The 14,770-nt window shown below is 41.2% G+C and overlaps 2 protein-coding genes across 5 annotated transcripts; both read left to right on the top strand.

The window, feature by feature from the left end:
- Positions 1-708: 708 nt before the first annotated feature.
- LOC114855803 (mas-related G-protein coupled receptor member B5-like) lies at positions 709-2,621 on the top strand. 2 transcript variants are annotated; one of them, XM_055509068.1, is made up of 4 exons: positions 733-816; positions 1,311-1,501; positions 1,687-1,862; positions 1,951-2,621. In XM_055509068.1, the coding sequence occupies exons 2-4, from the start codon at positions 1,325-1,327 to the stop codon at positions 2,483-2,485; spliced, it is 888 nt and encodes a 295-aa protein (XP_055365043.1). In that variant the 5' UTR covers positions 733-816; positions 1,311-1,324; the 3' UTR covers positions 2,486-2,621. The 2 variants fall into 2 exon arrangements, with proteins under 2 accessions (XP_040926828.2, XP_055365043.1); XM_041070894.2 differs by having other exon boundaries at positions 709-1,501.
- A 7,459-nt stretch (positions 2,622-10,080) lies between these two features.
- Positions 10,081-14,261, top strand: uba3 (ubiquitin-like modifier activating enzyme 3). Of its 3 annotated transcripts, XM_029152132.3 has the most exons (18): positions 10,157-10,199; positions 10,321-10,359; positions 10,741-10,861; positions 10,977-11,057; positions 11,150-11,232; positions 11,332-11,412; positions 11,604-11,647; positions 11,804-11,868; positions 11,962-12,117; positions 12,196-12,298; positions 12,420-12,533; positions 12,744-12,797; positions 12,938-12,974; positions 13,070-13,151; positions 13,238-13,338; positions 13,469-13,532; positions 13,668-13,722; positions 13,845-14,261. In XM_029152132.3, the coding sequence occupies exons 1-18, from the start codon at positions 10,180-10,182 to the stop codon at positions 13,931-13,933; spliced, it is 1,389 nt and encodes a 462-aa protein (XP_029007965.1). In that variant the 5' UTR covers positions 10,157-10,179; the 3' UTR covers positions 13,934-14,261. The 3 variants fall into 3 exon arrangements, with proteins under 3 accessions (XP_029007966.1, XP_029007965.1, XP_029007964.1); XM_029152133.3 differs by lacking the exon at positions 10,321-10,359 and having other exon boundaries at positions 10,081-10,199; XM_029152131.3 differs by lacking the exon at positions 10,157-10,199 and having other exon boundaries at positions 10,238-10,359.
- Positions 14,262-14,770: the final 509 nt, after the last annotated feature.

Below are 14,770 nucleotides of genomic sequence, written 5' to 3'. Positions count from 1 at the left end.
CCCTGGTCTAGATCATCCCTAGACCAGGGATGATCTAGACCAGGTGTTGTGTGGTTATGTGCACATACCTTAACACTATTATTGGTATTAGTATTAATCTTCATGGTAAACCACAGTAGTTGTTTAGTTATGAATGTGTTAGCCTAAGATACATCCCTGCTTATTTATTTTGCACCGATTGTTTACTTAACAGATTTGCTTGGTTTCAGCAGCGGGTTGCACCCCTACCCCCCCTTCCCCCTTTACGGGTCACCCTGTCTTCAGAACATCTGCACGCCCACTTCACTCTACAACTCTGTACATACGTCCATTTTGACTTAATCTATCCATCATACATAGTGATTAGCAATAAAGCTTTTCTGATTTCATTACTACTTTTGTCAGTTTCCAGTTATTTCAGGGCCCATTTCTTTAGGAGCACCTGGAGGTTACAGGTTAAAGTGGGACTCAGACCCAAACCCTGTGGGACAGGTTCTGGCAAAGAACCAGACATGGTTCATATATTTATTGAAGTTTATCTGCCTAAACCGTAACCATGCAGCCAGTTTCCTGTCTTGTAAGAACGTCTGATAAAGTGCCACATGTCGTGACTGATGAAGCGATTTGTGAGGAGGCTAAAGTCTTGCATAAACATCACTTTAACAATTTTTTTAAAAAAGATCTTTAATGCCACTTGACACGTTATCTTTGTTTGCAGTGGTTGAATTGTGAAATACTCACACACGAAGAACATTCAAATCGTGACTCTGGTGTCACACAGACATCATAAAGCAGCAGCCTGACACTTCATCAGTGCTCGTCCTGCGTCGTTCCAAGGTAACGTTCCCGCTTCACATCTGTGTTCAGAGTCTGACCGGGTTTGATCCTGCAGCAGGTGTCGGTCCATCAGCAGCTCCACGTTGGGTCTGAGCCGCTGATCCGGCTTCTCTTCAGTCGGTAGCGTTGACTGTGAGCTTGAAGCCTCCAGGGGTCAGTTCCCTGGTTCTGCGTCATGCTCAATGTGGGTTCTGACCTCATCTCAGCTCCGTTTGCTCTGCAGGTCCACATCTTACATTTCCTGGGTATCTAGTGTGTGTTTGAGCCAAAGGACAAAGTGTCGTTGTGACTTCAGGATGTTCAGCACATCCACTAGTTCTAGTTGAGTCCAGGAGGAGTCTGGTTCCGTTCCCTCCTCGTCTCAGTAGAGCGGAAACCTGAGTTACTGGAACTGTGTGTGAGACATTGGATCATGTTCAGGCTTCACTTACTGGACAAATGAACCGTTCTACTAAAACTTTACTGACACTGTATTAAACTCTGTTCTTTCTCAGTATCTCGGTGAAGAATGAATCTGAGCAACATTAACGACACATTGATGGACACTGACGACAAAAGCATCCATGAGGTTGATAGTAAAGCAGAAGCTGTGAAGTTTTATAGAATACTATGGGTCTCAACATTGTCGATCGCCATCGTCGGCCTCGTCCTGACGCCCGTCGCCATCTGTGCTGTTTCCTCTCTGGTTCGTCTGTTACGTCATTTACTTCCTCATGTTGACAGTTGCTCGGGTCACTGTTAAAGACCCTTAAGTCTGAGCTGGTGCTGTTTTCTTCACCCTGAACAAGTTAGAACTGACTGATAATATAACTAAGCCATGCCTGAAATAAAAGTCCAGTTAATGCAACATAAACAACATTAAATCTGCAGGTGAAGAAAGACAACGTTGCTCCGATCTTCGTCATCAACCTCCTGGTGTCTGACATCATTCAGCTCTGTGCCATGATCCTTTGGCTGACAGAAGATGTTATTGATATTGGTGAGATCGCACGCGTCTTCGGTCTGGTGGCCAGTGTGGGCTTCATGGTGTGCATCGCTCTGGAAAGGTAACTTCTGTACATGTAGAACGCGTGTCCATCATTTCATCACTAGACGATGGTGGTGACCATCGTCTGCTGTGTCTCTGTGTTCCAGGTATTTGCTCATCGTCTGGCCGCTGTGGTACCGAACCAGACGAACAGTCAAGATGTGCCTGCTGCTCTGCGCTGTGGTCTGGACTCTTCCTCTATTTTACTTCATCTTTGGCATATTCATTATATTGTATTCAAACATGTTTTTTAATATTACTGGCGTCCTCCTCCTCCTCCCGCTTCCTCTGCTCGTGTTCTTCCTGGTTGGGACCTTTAGAGCTTTGTCTGCCTCCATCAGTGTTCATGCTGAGGAAAAGCGGAGAATTGTTGGACTTCTGGTTCTGGTGCTGCTGATTTACACACTGCTGTTCCTGCCTCGCATCATTTCTTACTTGTTACATTATAGGGATTATAGATTACATGTCGTTGCTGCCATTTTGCTTGAACTCAATCCTGTTGCTGACTTGTTCCTGTACATCTTCCTCAGAAAAGGGGCTGTGAACCAGGTTTGGTTCTGTCTGTGTTGTTGCAGAAAGAACAGAACTAATCGTCAGTCATCCAGTGGTTTGAATGATGTTGACGCAGTCACAAGTTTGTAGCCAGACTATGAAACATTCTCATGCTGTAGTTTTCATCTTTTGTCAGTTGTGTAGATTTTGTAAAGAAACAACAAACATTGACATAAAGGTTGTGTTTGTGTGAAGGACTTTGAGTGTTAAAATCTAAAATAAAAAGGTTTTTATGTGACGTGAGAATTGCTGTTTTCTGTATCTGGAAATATAACAAAGCAAAACTCAATGTATTTAAAAATATTATATTATATTATTAAAATTAAACTCCTGATCAAAAGCTTTTGGTTCTAATATTCACGTTTTGGCAACGTGAAAGCATCTTACTGGTTTAACTGGTCTCATGCAGATATCAAAAGTGGCAAAATAAGTTTTAGTTTCAATCAGACACAAGATGTGGAAGTACAAACATGTTGCTGCAATATTGGCTCGTAGATCGGAGTCCTAGAGTCATAAAGTTAAAGAGAATTACGATCATTATTTCGGTCGTTTACACAAAATCTAAAAGAAGTGACATCACTACGTCCACTAGAAAACGTGTAGCGGACAATATTTACAAGTCATGGCCATTTGAAACAGAAATAAGCAGCTGTAGTCCCACACAAACCGAGCTAAACTCCTTAACGAGGCGGTGGCCTGCTATTTGACCGTCACATGTCCAGGATGGAACCACTTATTGTTAATAAAAACGCCGCGCCCCCGCTTCTTCCCGGTCTCCACCCGGCCTCTGTCAAAGCGCACGGCGCTGAACCCGTCAATGTTAACGCTAAAGTCTGGGATGACGTCATGCAGCCACATCAAACTGCATTGAGCAAAGATTTTCTCCTCTCACTAGAGCTGTCAGTTCGTCCATTTTATTAACCTCACTTTTCCCATAATCAACGAAGGGAGACACGGTTTAAATCTCTTTGTGCAGCGCCTTTCTTCGGCCTTTATTTCCTCCACGAACTTTTCCTCTGCATCCCCTCGTTTTCCTACTTATTTCTTTAGGGAAGCTTGACGTTTCTGGTGGAGTCAAGTATTTTGCTGCTGGACTTAGTGAGATCAGGGGCCCGTTTGAAGAAGGAGGTTTTGTGGAAACTCTGAGTTTGTTAACCCCGAAATGGGGAAAGGTTTTCGGTTTCAGCAAGCGAGGTTACTTAGACCCGTAAAGCGGGGTAAGCTTAAACCCGTTTCAAGAAGCGAGATAATCAAAACTCAGAGCCCGTTACTATGGCAACTTACTCTGTGAACCTAACCTGGTCGCGAGCTGTTTTTTTTCGGGAAACTTCCGTCTCCGCCCCTTTTTAAAGTGAACACTGTTTAAATACCTCGTTTAATCTTTCGGTACATTCATAGATTTCACCTGTTTCCTTTGCGCAGAGACCAGAATGGCACGTCTGTTTCTAGAGGATCCTGTAGATGAGGAGGATGTATTAATTCACACGACATTGAATTTACGCGGCAAGAGGATTTTGATGTCACGAGTTAATTTTCTGTCATATCGCTGTGCATATTTATTTGAGCGGTACCGTTTTTCTCGAGACTCCATACATATATTAAGAATCTTATCCACCCATTCATCAGACACGTCACCCATCGTGGCCGTGTTCTTACATCCGAGCAGATTCTTTGTGTTGCGTTATGTTTTTTGTGCAAACGGTAGTTTTCTTTATAACATTGGAGATGCTGAGCACGTTAGTGAAGCCACTGTATGTAGAAAAGTTCGGCCTCAAGCGCTTTCTGCGGATCTTTAATGTGTTTCCTGGCCACAAAGTCTTTAGAGGCATTAAAGAGGAGTTTCACAGGATTGCAGGTTTGTGGTATTTAATTTGTTTCAGTGAGGCTAATCTGAAAAATGATGATCAGTTAATAACATTTTGCTGTGACCTCTGGAAATGAACTAATAAATGTGCAGGTACACTGACCACTCTTTGTAATAGTCAAAAACTATATCACCATACTGTAACTGACGTATCATTGTTTACACCACCAATATCATATGTGATGCTGCACATATTATCACAAACGTGGAGGCCAAGTGGCCCGGCTCTTTTCAACTCTGGTCAACCCTAAGTAATAGGCTGCACTGTGGTAAGTACATGTATGCCCTATAAACCCTCACCCAGAACCTGAAGCAGGCCCCCAGCAGCGCTTTAATGTGGCCCTGCAGAACAAGAGCCCGGGTGGAAATGACCATAGGCCTGTTGAACGCACGTCCTCACTGTCTACGTCACCTCAGGGAAACACCTGAGAGGCCTGTGACATTATTGTGACATGTGTTGTTCTCCACAATATTGCAGTTATTAGAGGGGAGCAACACCCTGCTCTACAAATACAAGACCCTGAGGAAGACTCCTTCCATCATTGTAATCTGCAGAGTGGATGGACAGTCAGAGATGTGATATGCTGTAATTTCTTAATCAACCATACTTTACAGGTTTCCATGCGTAAAATGAATCAAAGCAGAGTGACAGCATCTATCACACTGGCATTAAGCATACGATCAATTCAGCTAGATCACTTTTTTGGGTAAAAACGATTTAATATTGAGAATGTCAAATAGTTATTCTGTTCATTACCATAAAAGCGAAGTCCCAAATCTCCCCTGAACTTCATTAAGTGCCCCATTACAAGGGAATGAACTGCAATATAATAAAGCTTCATACAATTGAATTCCAATTGCTGCAACAATAAAGCTGCAAAAACAGAAAAGCTCCATTCCTTTCAGGTGTCACCGTTCCAATCCCAGTATTTAAAAGTAATTGACCGGTGAAAGATCTCAGGGCGCTGTCTCCCCTGCGGCTCCTGTGTTTGATATAAACCCGCATGACTTGTAAACACGCGAGGTGACAAGCTGTAAATCACAAGTGGCCGAGCAGCGCTCTCTCTCCTCAGCCACGTTCTCCGCGGAGAAGGTCGTACCCCACCACGGAACGCCTGAGCTCCGTGTAGGAAAGAGGAGAAGGTAGAATGCAGAGCTAAGGAACGGGTTAAACCTTTGGCTGGAAGAAAAAGCAGCTTCTCTGTCATAAATCACAGCTGTTTGTGAGGTCTGGGACCTGTCACGTTTATCCAGCCTGGATTCTGGTCCTCACATCGGATGAAGCAGTGTTTGGACAAATCTGTATTGCTCACCATTAATAGAGGAAACCTAATGCTCTGATGCTCTTTATTTCTAACATCTATGAAGTGTTGCTACATAATTATTGGACCACATGCACAGAAGCAACTCATCTGTAGGTTTTCCAGGCAGGACTAAGAGCACATCACGGTGCAGAAACAGCTTTGACCATAAGTCCCCACCGATCCGTTGGCTCTGGGGACGAGGGCCGGTCCTGCATTAGACACAATAGCTCACAGCACTTTATTACAGAGGCTGAATATGTCACTTGGACTAAAGGAACAGCACTAGTTTCCTTTCTGTTGACTCTTCCATTCACAGATAAGTTGAACCAGACGAATGGAAGGTAAAAGCTTTGATGCAAGGTTAAAGTCAATTTAACAGTAACATAGAGACATCTGAGGTGATCGTTGGGGTCTTGACAGTGCTGCTCCTGGGTAAAACACACATCACAATGCGTTTTAGCAAACAGTTTTTCCTTCCTACACTCGCTGTACCTTCCCTGTCAGGTTCCGCCCCTCGTATCTACACAATCTCTGCTGAAGTCAAAGTGCTGTCTTCAAACTGTACCTTTCTCCTGTGAGGAAATTCTTGGGTGACTGATGGTGGCCTGGACATTTCGCCACAATGCACAATGTTTCTTCTTCCCGGCAAACAGGGGACAATAGTGACGAAGGAGCGGGAGGAATGGCCGAGCAGGAAGCACGCTGAGGAGGACAGGAAATAGGAAGCGCTAGCAGGAACAAACGCCGTTGGGAAAATTTCCGTTCTGCTGTCTTAAGATTCTCCCTTAGCTGCCCTAACCTCTCCCAGAGATACTCGCTCTGATAGGAGGAATATATTAGTGCCGATATTAAAACTACGCTGATGCACATCAGCAAAATGGAGACATCCACATGGACATGAAATCTGATCAGTCTGAAAATGTGCTCTTCAGTGTAAATATTGTTAAAGCAATCTGACCATTTCTTTCAATTTTAGGAAACCCACAACCATAAAGTGGTCTAATAACAATGGGATCATATAAAATACACCCTGGTACCAAATTCACACACTTTCTGTCTGTTGTTCCTCCATCTTACAAACTAGGTAGGAAGAAAACGATGGGCCATAAGGTCAAGGTAAGTGCTCCACCTCTGTGAGCAGGGAAGCGCTGAGCACAAACCGCCTGCAGGGCCGTGCCCGTCAGAAACAGGAAGAACAGAGCGCAAAGCAGTGACGCCACACCTCACATCCCATCGAGATGGATTATAATGTCAGCGCCTTAGTTACAATGCAACATGGGGCGGTGGCAATGATCACCTACTGTCCAGCGTGTTACCACTAAAACCATTACTCAAAAGTAATTTCAATGAACATACAGATTAAGTAGCTACAGTAAATGAAAAACACACACAACGCTTAATCTCTCAGTTCATATCAGGGGAAGGAACTTTAGATGGACTCTGCGGCCCCAGTGCCACCTGCTATCTCACTTCGCTTCCTCTTCTTCTGTCAAGCTAAAGAGACCAATAAAAACCCAAACCCACGGCCCTGATAAGCTGCTGGTAGCCAAACCATTACTGTCCAGGCAATTCCAGTTAAAAGTAAACACATCCATCACACATTAAATAATTTAATAAAATCTCATAACATTTCCTGCTTTGATACAAAATGGTGTTCCTGGTAGGACAGAATTTAGATGATGTAAAAGTGTAGCAGGGACACACACACACACACACACACACACACACACACACACACACACACACACACACACACACACACACACACACTGGGATCATAAAGCAAAGACAGCTCTGTTTTGTTGGGTACATATATAGCATCTAATTACATTGTGAGGAGTGGCGATAAATCACTGGGGTCTTAATCAAAGCACTACAACAGGGAGCGTCATCAATCACTTACTACAGTACAACACAACATCATCCTCTTCTCCCCGTCATGTGGCTGGCGGCCCTGCTCTCACCTTAACATGGGACACATCGCTGTGACACATTATCATTAGCGCAATCAGCACCACTTTGGGCATCCTGACGGAGAGCCATCAAATAATAAATGGATAGGGAGATGTACGGGGCAATAAAGCTGCCAAACCCCGACTCTGGTGTCACACAGCAAACGCACAAGGACAAAACAGGACTCTCTGCCCTGGTTTCTGGAAAACTGGAGCAAGACGTGGACGGGCAGCGTCTTTCCAACAAGCTGTCACGAGAGCGATAACCCGATATGACCGAGTATTTGGAGCGCTGGTCTATTCAAGCCTTCGCTCTTCAAAATCTGCTTGGATGCAGTAGGTGAAGCCGGCTGTGATGGATGACACAGGGCTGGGTCACCTTAAGAAAACAGCAGTGACATTCACAACGTCCCTGCTTCAGGTGTGAGAATGACAGATGGCATTTCAATGAAATCTATAAAAATGTGTCAGCACTGGAAGATGCTTTGACTTCTAGTCCTCTGCTGCCCTACTTTAGATCCAATGCACATTCAGCATCACTCTGTGCTTTAAAAAAAAGCAACCAGTAAAGGAGAAACTGATTCAGTCTGAAGATCTGACTAAAATTATATCCACAACACTGAAAAAACAAGTAGTCCCGTTGTGTTGGATGTATTCTGTGACTACATTCATCTCTCATTAAAGACAGACAAACAGAAAGAGAGAGAGGAGGGGGGACCAAGATGGCAGGCACTCATCTATGAAGGACATGGACACAGCAGGTATTTTTAGTTAATAGTTTTTGGGAGCTGTCAATTGGAACGGCTCATTAAAATCAGAAAAAGTGTCCATCAACCATGTGAATGACTAAACAACTAAAACAAAACAAAACACACACACACACACACACACACACACACACACACACACACACACACACACACACACACACACACAAACAACATACGTATATTACCCAAATCTTTGGTGACCTCTGCAAAGACAAGGTGTGAATGGATGGATTTATTATTTATTTATTATGCTCTTCTGCCTATAGGCAGGTCTACTAAAATGTAAAGAAGCCTACTTAAGGATTATTAATGACTTTATAATGGCGAATTAAGCAGTGAGGTTCATTATCACTCTGTGGACACAGTAAATGAGATACTTAATGAAGACGCCCTCAGTAAAGCCATTAAACTTAACATGATCTTATTCATATTAAGGGTCTTCAGCAATTCAACATGAAAGCAGGTTGATCTGTATTATAATATATTAATATGTTACTATACACACTTTTGTTCTCATGTTTGTTGAAAGTAACATGAAATAATCATCCCGTTATGGTTTGTACACATCCCATTTAGGCCATTTTGATTCCAGCACAGGTTAATTTGACCCAATGGGTCATTTTCTCTCTTGCTGTGTGAGTTGAGTGTTAACTGCTTTTATTGATGACTCTTGAAGTACAGGGCTGAACCATGCAAGGCGGTGCAATTATCAAGTAATTACTCTTAGGGTAGTGTGAATAATTTAAATCCCTGTACTTGTATAGGCTGCCAAATACAGTCCTGGGTCACGTGTGACAGAAATATAGTTTAATGTAGTTGATACTGGTTATAGTGCACATCGGTACAGCGGCAGCTGCAGCCTGCTGTATAACAGCCGACGTCATCAAAGTGATGAGTGCGCATTGCGGCAACAAAAACAGGGAACGAGACCCTTCATCTAACCAAACAATCAAGTTATGAACAGTATTCAAAGAATCTGTATGTCGTGTGGCTGCTGGCTAACAATAGCAGTCTCTCCAGTCAACAGCCTTATGGACTGATGACGGCCTTGGATATTCAAGGTGAATATGAACTTCAAAGTCTCAGGAAACACTGTGGGGTCAGCACTGATGAGAGTTTATCACCTGAATTTGTCATGAATCAAAGGTGAGCATGGCAGCTGTCCCATGGAATGTGGTCTCCACTTTTGTGAAATGCTCTACAAACAGTGAAAACATTAAGCAAACTGGGATACAGAAAGCAAAGCAAAGATCTAGTAAGCATAGATAAGGTTGAGACACTTTACTTTTACTGGGCTTTTGTCAGACATGTTTAATAATTTCAGGAAACACCTTTGTCCCTGTCTTAATTGCATATGTTCTACAAATATACTACTAAAATGAAAATGGTACTGTATCTACAGTGGCTACAACAAACAGTGGTCAGATCACTGTCTGTGTCTGTGATGTCTCTCCATTAACTGTCATTTTATTTATTAAGCAACAATAGCTGCATGTAATGAATGGTATAATTCTCCAAAGGACACTCCATTTTATTATTATTGCATGACTTTGGATTCTGTGCGCAGCAGTTACGCGTTTGATGGGCAGATCAGGTAAACGCTGCCACTTATCGGATCTTTGGTGTAATTGCAATTTTGCAACTCACCATGTTGCCTTCAGGACTCACGGAAATATTTAACTCCACTCAAAACAATTTAACTTTAACATTACGTTAATTCACAGTTTTCTTAAATTTGAGGACAGAATTGAAAGAAATGCGGGTTTATTCGCTTAGAAGAGTAAAGTGGTTCTAAATCTACCAATAACTTGTGTAATGTTTTTGTATTACAGCTCAAGAAAGTTGTTTTTACTACTAACACTTGGAGCGCCTGAAGGTAGATAGGTATCCAAACATGGCGGACTCGGACGAGCCGTAAGTAGCTGCCGAAGAAGCGAGCGAGAAGCAGTCACTAACTGCCCGAATAGTGGTCTCAGGTCGTAATAACTCACAAGAGCACAGCATGAATGAACCTTCTTTTATTCTCTCTCTTTAGGGAGAAGAAAAGAAGCAGAGTAGTGGAGCAGACTGAGAAGTTAGTAATGAATTAGTAAAACTGGCGGAAGGCTTGAGGACAGAAGGAAGGTTAACGTTAGCTAGTCACTTCTGATTGTAAACAAAACATAATAATCCCAACTACCTGCGAATGAATAGCTAACACATACATCCAGTTAGTATTTGTGTTATCATTGATGTCTATGCGACGTGTCTTCCTGCTGTTGTTTCCAGGAGGAAACACGTTGATAACACAAATACTCACCTGCCTGTTTTTGCCTAGGGTTGAATCGTAACGACCTCAAAAAGGTTTCAATGCGTTTTCGTAATTTCTATACTAGACTATATGATATTGCATGATGCCAGACTGTCTGAAATGCTGACGCTGACTACACTCTGATCGCGTTGTTATTGTCGTCAGGATGGTGGTGGATGGAGGCTACGGAGGTACCTGCGAGTGGCAGGGCAGATGGAACCACGTTAAAAAGTTGCTGGAAAGAGCTGGTCCGTTCACGCACCCAGACTTTGAGCCCAGCACAGAGGTAACAGTTGTAACTGCATTTACACCCAGACATAATTTCTCATCTGAGCTGCCCTTTGTTATCTTCTATAACTTGCTTTTTATGTAGCTAATGTACATGTAATTTCATACCACAGTCACTTCAGTTTTTGTTGGAGACCTGCAAAATCCTGGTGATCGGCGCTGGTGGTCTGGGATGTGAACTGTTAAAAGGCTTGGTATAATCACTATTAGAATGAATATTTGAAAGCTGCGGTTTAATCTCGTAAGTATTAAACATGTAGTTTATCTATTTTTGTTAATGGCTCAGGCTTTTTCTGGCTTCTGCAACATTCACGTTGTTGACATGGACATCATTGACGTCTCTAACCTGAATCGCCAGTTCCTCTTCAGGTTAGTGTGTGTTTTTTGTCAAGTCTTGATCTGTATAACTAAGCAACAGAATCAAGTGATTTAAATAATTATCTATTTTTGTTTTGTTCTGCTTACCAGGACAAAAGACGTAGGCCGACCCAAGGCAGATGTTGCAGCTGATTTCATCAACAGCCGAATACCTGGGTGCCGTGTAGTCCCGTATCCTTTTTAATGTTATGCAGTTTGAAGTTTTTATGTGCTAAATGTTAAAAATAATCGTGTTGTAAAGAACAGTATTTTCTGTGCCAATGCATGTAAGACTGAAAAGAATGCACAAATACAAACAGATATACGTAATATCATTGTGAACATCAGTTATTCGTCAACTTCTCCTAAATGCTTCTTTTCAGACATTTTAAGAAAATTCAAGATTTAGATGAAATATTCTACAAACGTAAGTCAACTTTTCCTACTGTATGTTGGAAGCAGATGGAGTGTAGCAGTACAGACACTACAAGATTATGTGTAGATTTTTACATTTAGTGTAAAAGTGTAGATTCTCTACCTCCTGGATTGTGTCAGTAACACATCTGAATGTGTTCATCTCTAGAATTCCATATAATTGTCTGTGGGTTGGACTCTGTAGTTGCCAGGAGGTGGATGAATGGTATGCTGGTAAGTTATTATTACATTTAAATCTTTATTACAGTCATTTTCTTCTGGCTACAGAGCTTATTGGTTGCTGTGCACATCCATGTGTTTTTGCAGTTGTCTTTGCTGGTATATAAAGATGGTGTATTGGACCCAGGATCTATCATTCCCTTAATTGATGGTGGCACAGAAGGCTTTAAAGGCAATGCTAGAGTCATTCTCCCTGGCATGAGTGCCTGCATTGACTGTACTCTTGAGCTTTATCCTCCTCAGGTACAGTAGTTATTTATAAGATAATGGCTATAGCTTTGACTAAGTGGTCTAAAAAAAGAAATATGTCTGGTTTTGCAGATCAACTTTCCCATGTGTACAATAGCCTCTATGCCTCGTTTGCCAGAACATTGCATTGAGTATGTCCGTGTTCTACTATGGCCTAAAGTGCGACCGTTTGGAGGTAGGAAGTTTAACTAAGGCTCTAGAAGTATAATTAATATGAGTTAAGGCTTTAGAATCCTCACCATCTGAAGTTCACTACCCAGAAAGATACTCTGTCTTTGTGTGTGTGTGTGGATTAGACAGTGTTGTATTGGATGGAGATGACCCAGAGCACATCCAGTGGGTACATCAGAGGTCTTTGGAGCGGGCAGCCGAGTTCAACATTACAGGAGTCACGTACAGATTAACCCAGGGTGAGTATAAACAACACACCTGTTAGCAGCAGAACAATGCTTTTTATCCTTGCAGCTGTTGTGGAAAACCACAAACATCATAAACAAACAAGCTGTTGCTGCTTTAATTGTCTGGGAGGCTTAATTAAAATAGGGAAACAACATACACACCATATCTATGTTCATAATGATCAGCAGAATTATAAAGTTTTTTATTTAATTTGGTTAAAGGTGTTGTTAAGAGGATAATCCCGGCAGTAGCGTCTACAAATGCTGTCATCGCTGGTAAGTAAAATAAGTAAAATGGTATTTTATTAAAGAAGTGTGTGCTTAATGCCCAGCTGCAGTAAGTGTGCAGAGTTTCTGTAAACTGAAACACGTAGAAACATAGATGTAACTGTGTCGATGTGCTTTATTTGACCCAGCTGCTTGTGCAACTGAAGTTTTCAAAATAGCATCAAGGTGAGTTTTCAGGCTCTACTTTGCAGCCACACATAAAGTGATTTTCCTCTGCACATTCCCTTCACCATTTCTTATGGCACTCTTTCCATTCTCAGTGCCTTTATACCTCTCAATAACTACATGGTCTTTAATGATGTTGACGGCCTCTACACCTACACTTTTGAAGCAGAACGGAAGGTTTGTTGCCCAGATTTTATTTTTACAGCGACGAGTTACTATCTTAGATTGTTTTTATTTATTTACTCCAACTTAATTCCACTCAGGAAAACTGTTCAGCCTGCAGCCAAGTACCTCTCGACTTGTTCTTTTCGTCTTCTTCCAAACTCCAGAAGGTGCTAGACTACCTGATAGAGAGTGCCAGCCTGTAAGTTTGCCTTCCTCATTAAAATTTACTACTCGGTACCACAGTGTAACTAACACATAGACTCCCTGTGTTTAGTTGTTGTTTGATTTGTAAATATGTATTATGCTTTGCTATAAATGTATTTTTTCAGACAAATGAAATCACCAGCTATAACAACAACGATAGATGGAAAGAACAAGACATTGTATTTACAGGTAATTCATTTCTGATTTTAAATGTCATTTATTTTAATTTTCATTTATCTCTGATTATTGTGTTGTTTGAGTTGAATCCTAGTGACATTCAGCCCAGTTTTAGTTTAAGCAGTGCAGTGCTGTTTTGTTTTACAGTCTGTTGCATCAATTGAACAGAGGACGCGACCAAATCTTTCCAAAACTTTAAAGGGTGAGATTTCCTTTTTCCCTGCTTAAAGTGTTAAAAAATACAAAATGTAGCCTGAATTAGTCAGATGTATACAGTGTAGACAATGTGTTGTCTCTGTTATGTTATGAGCATATGTTTTCCAGAGCTTGGGCTGACTGAAGGACAAGAGCTGGCTGTAGCTGACATCACCACACCCCAGACCATGTTGTTCAGACTCTGCTTTACCTCATAGTACAAACCCAAGCACCCTCATACAGTCCATGTTATGCTTGGTTTTCTAGCCAGCTACGACACATGGCTCCAAAAATAGATGTTTACAGTTGTATAGTCAACATGTACATATTTATACAGTCATGTACATATTAAGTGAAGTTAATGATTTGCACTGAAAAACAAAATCATAGCTTAAACCTTGTCATGTTTTCAGGAAATACTGTTTGCAAATGGTGAAGGATTAAAGTTATCATCAATACAAGAAAGATATGTATTTATTCCACAGTTTTTTTAACTAAATTGTAATTACCACACACTAAATAATTTGAATAAAATAATAAAATGTTTTTCTCACATGTTCTGCTTTCTTAATGTACACTGAAGGTGATAAAGTATCTAGTATATGTGACAGAAATGTTTTTTATTGTTTAATTTGTAAACACATTGACTGTTTCCAGGGGTGGTAAAGGTACAGAAACAGCAAGTAAAAGTTACTTTCCACAACACACAACGGCTTCATATTCTGTACTCTTCATATTCTGTAAGTACAAACTATATGCTCAGAAAGCAATTCACCAAAACAAAATAATAAAACTGTGTTTCTTAGTGTTTAAAATGATGCTGTATAAACACATCTTTTCAGATGTTTATTGTTATATTTCCTGGGGCAAAATGGAGCTAGAAAAAAAAGTATATGTAAAATAAAGGTAAAAAGACAATACATATAACTATTTTTTTTAATAATTTGAACCAGTTTTTGACTAAATATACGTATCTACGTGTTATTTATAAATAATGAAGCCAAATGCTTAAACAAACATTGCACAATTATCTTTTAACAAGGACTTCCTTGTTG

The sequence above is a fragment of the Betta splendens genome, chromosome 5 (genome assembly GCF_900634795.4).
Source record: "Betta splendens chromosome 5, fBetSpl5.4, whole genome shotgun sequence".
Classification (NCBI taxonomy): domain Eukaryota; kingdom Metazoa; phylum Chordata; class Actinopteri; order Anabantiformes; family Osphronemidae; genus Betta; species Betta splendens.
The sequence above is the reverse complement of the archived record's forward strand: the minus strand, read 5'-3'. Positions and strand labels throughout refer to the sequence as shown.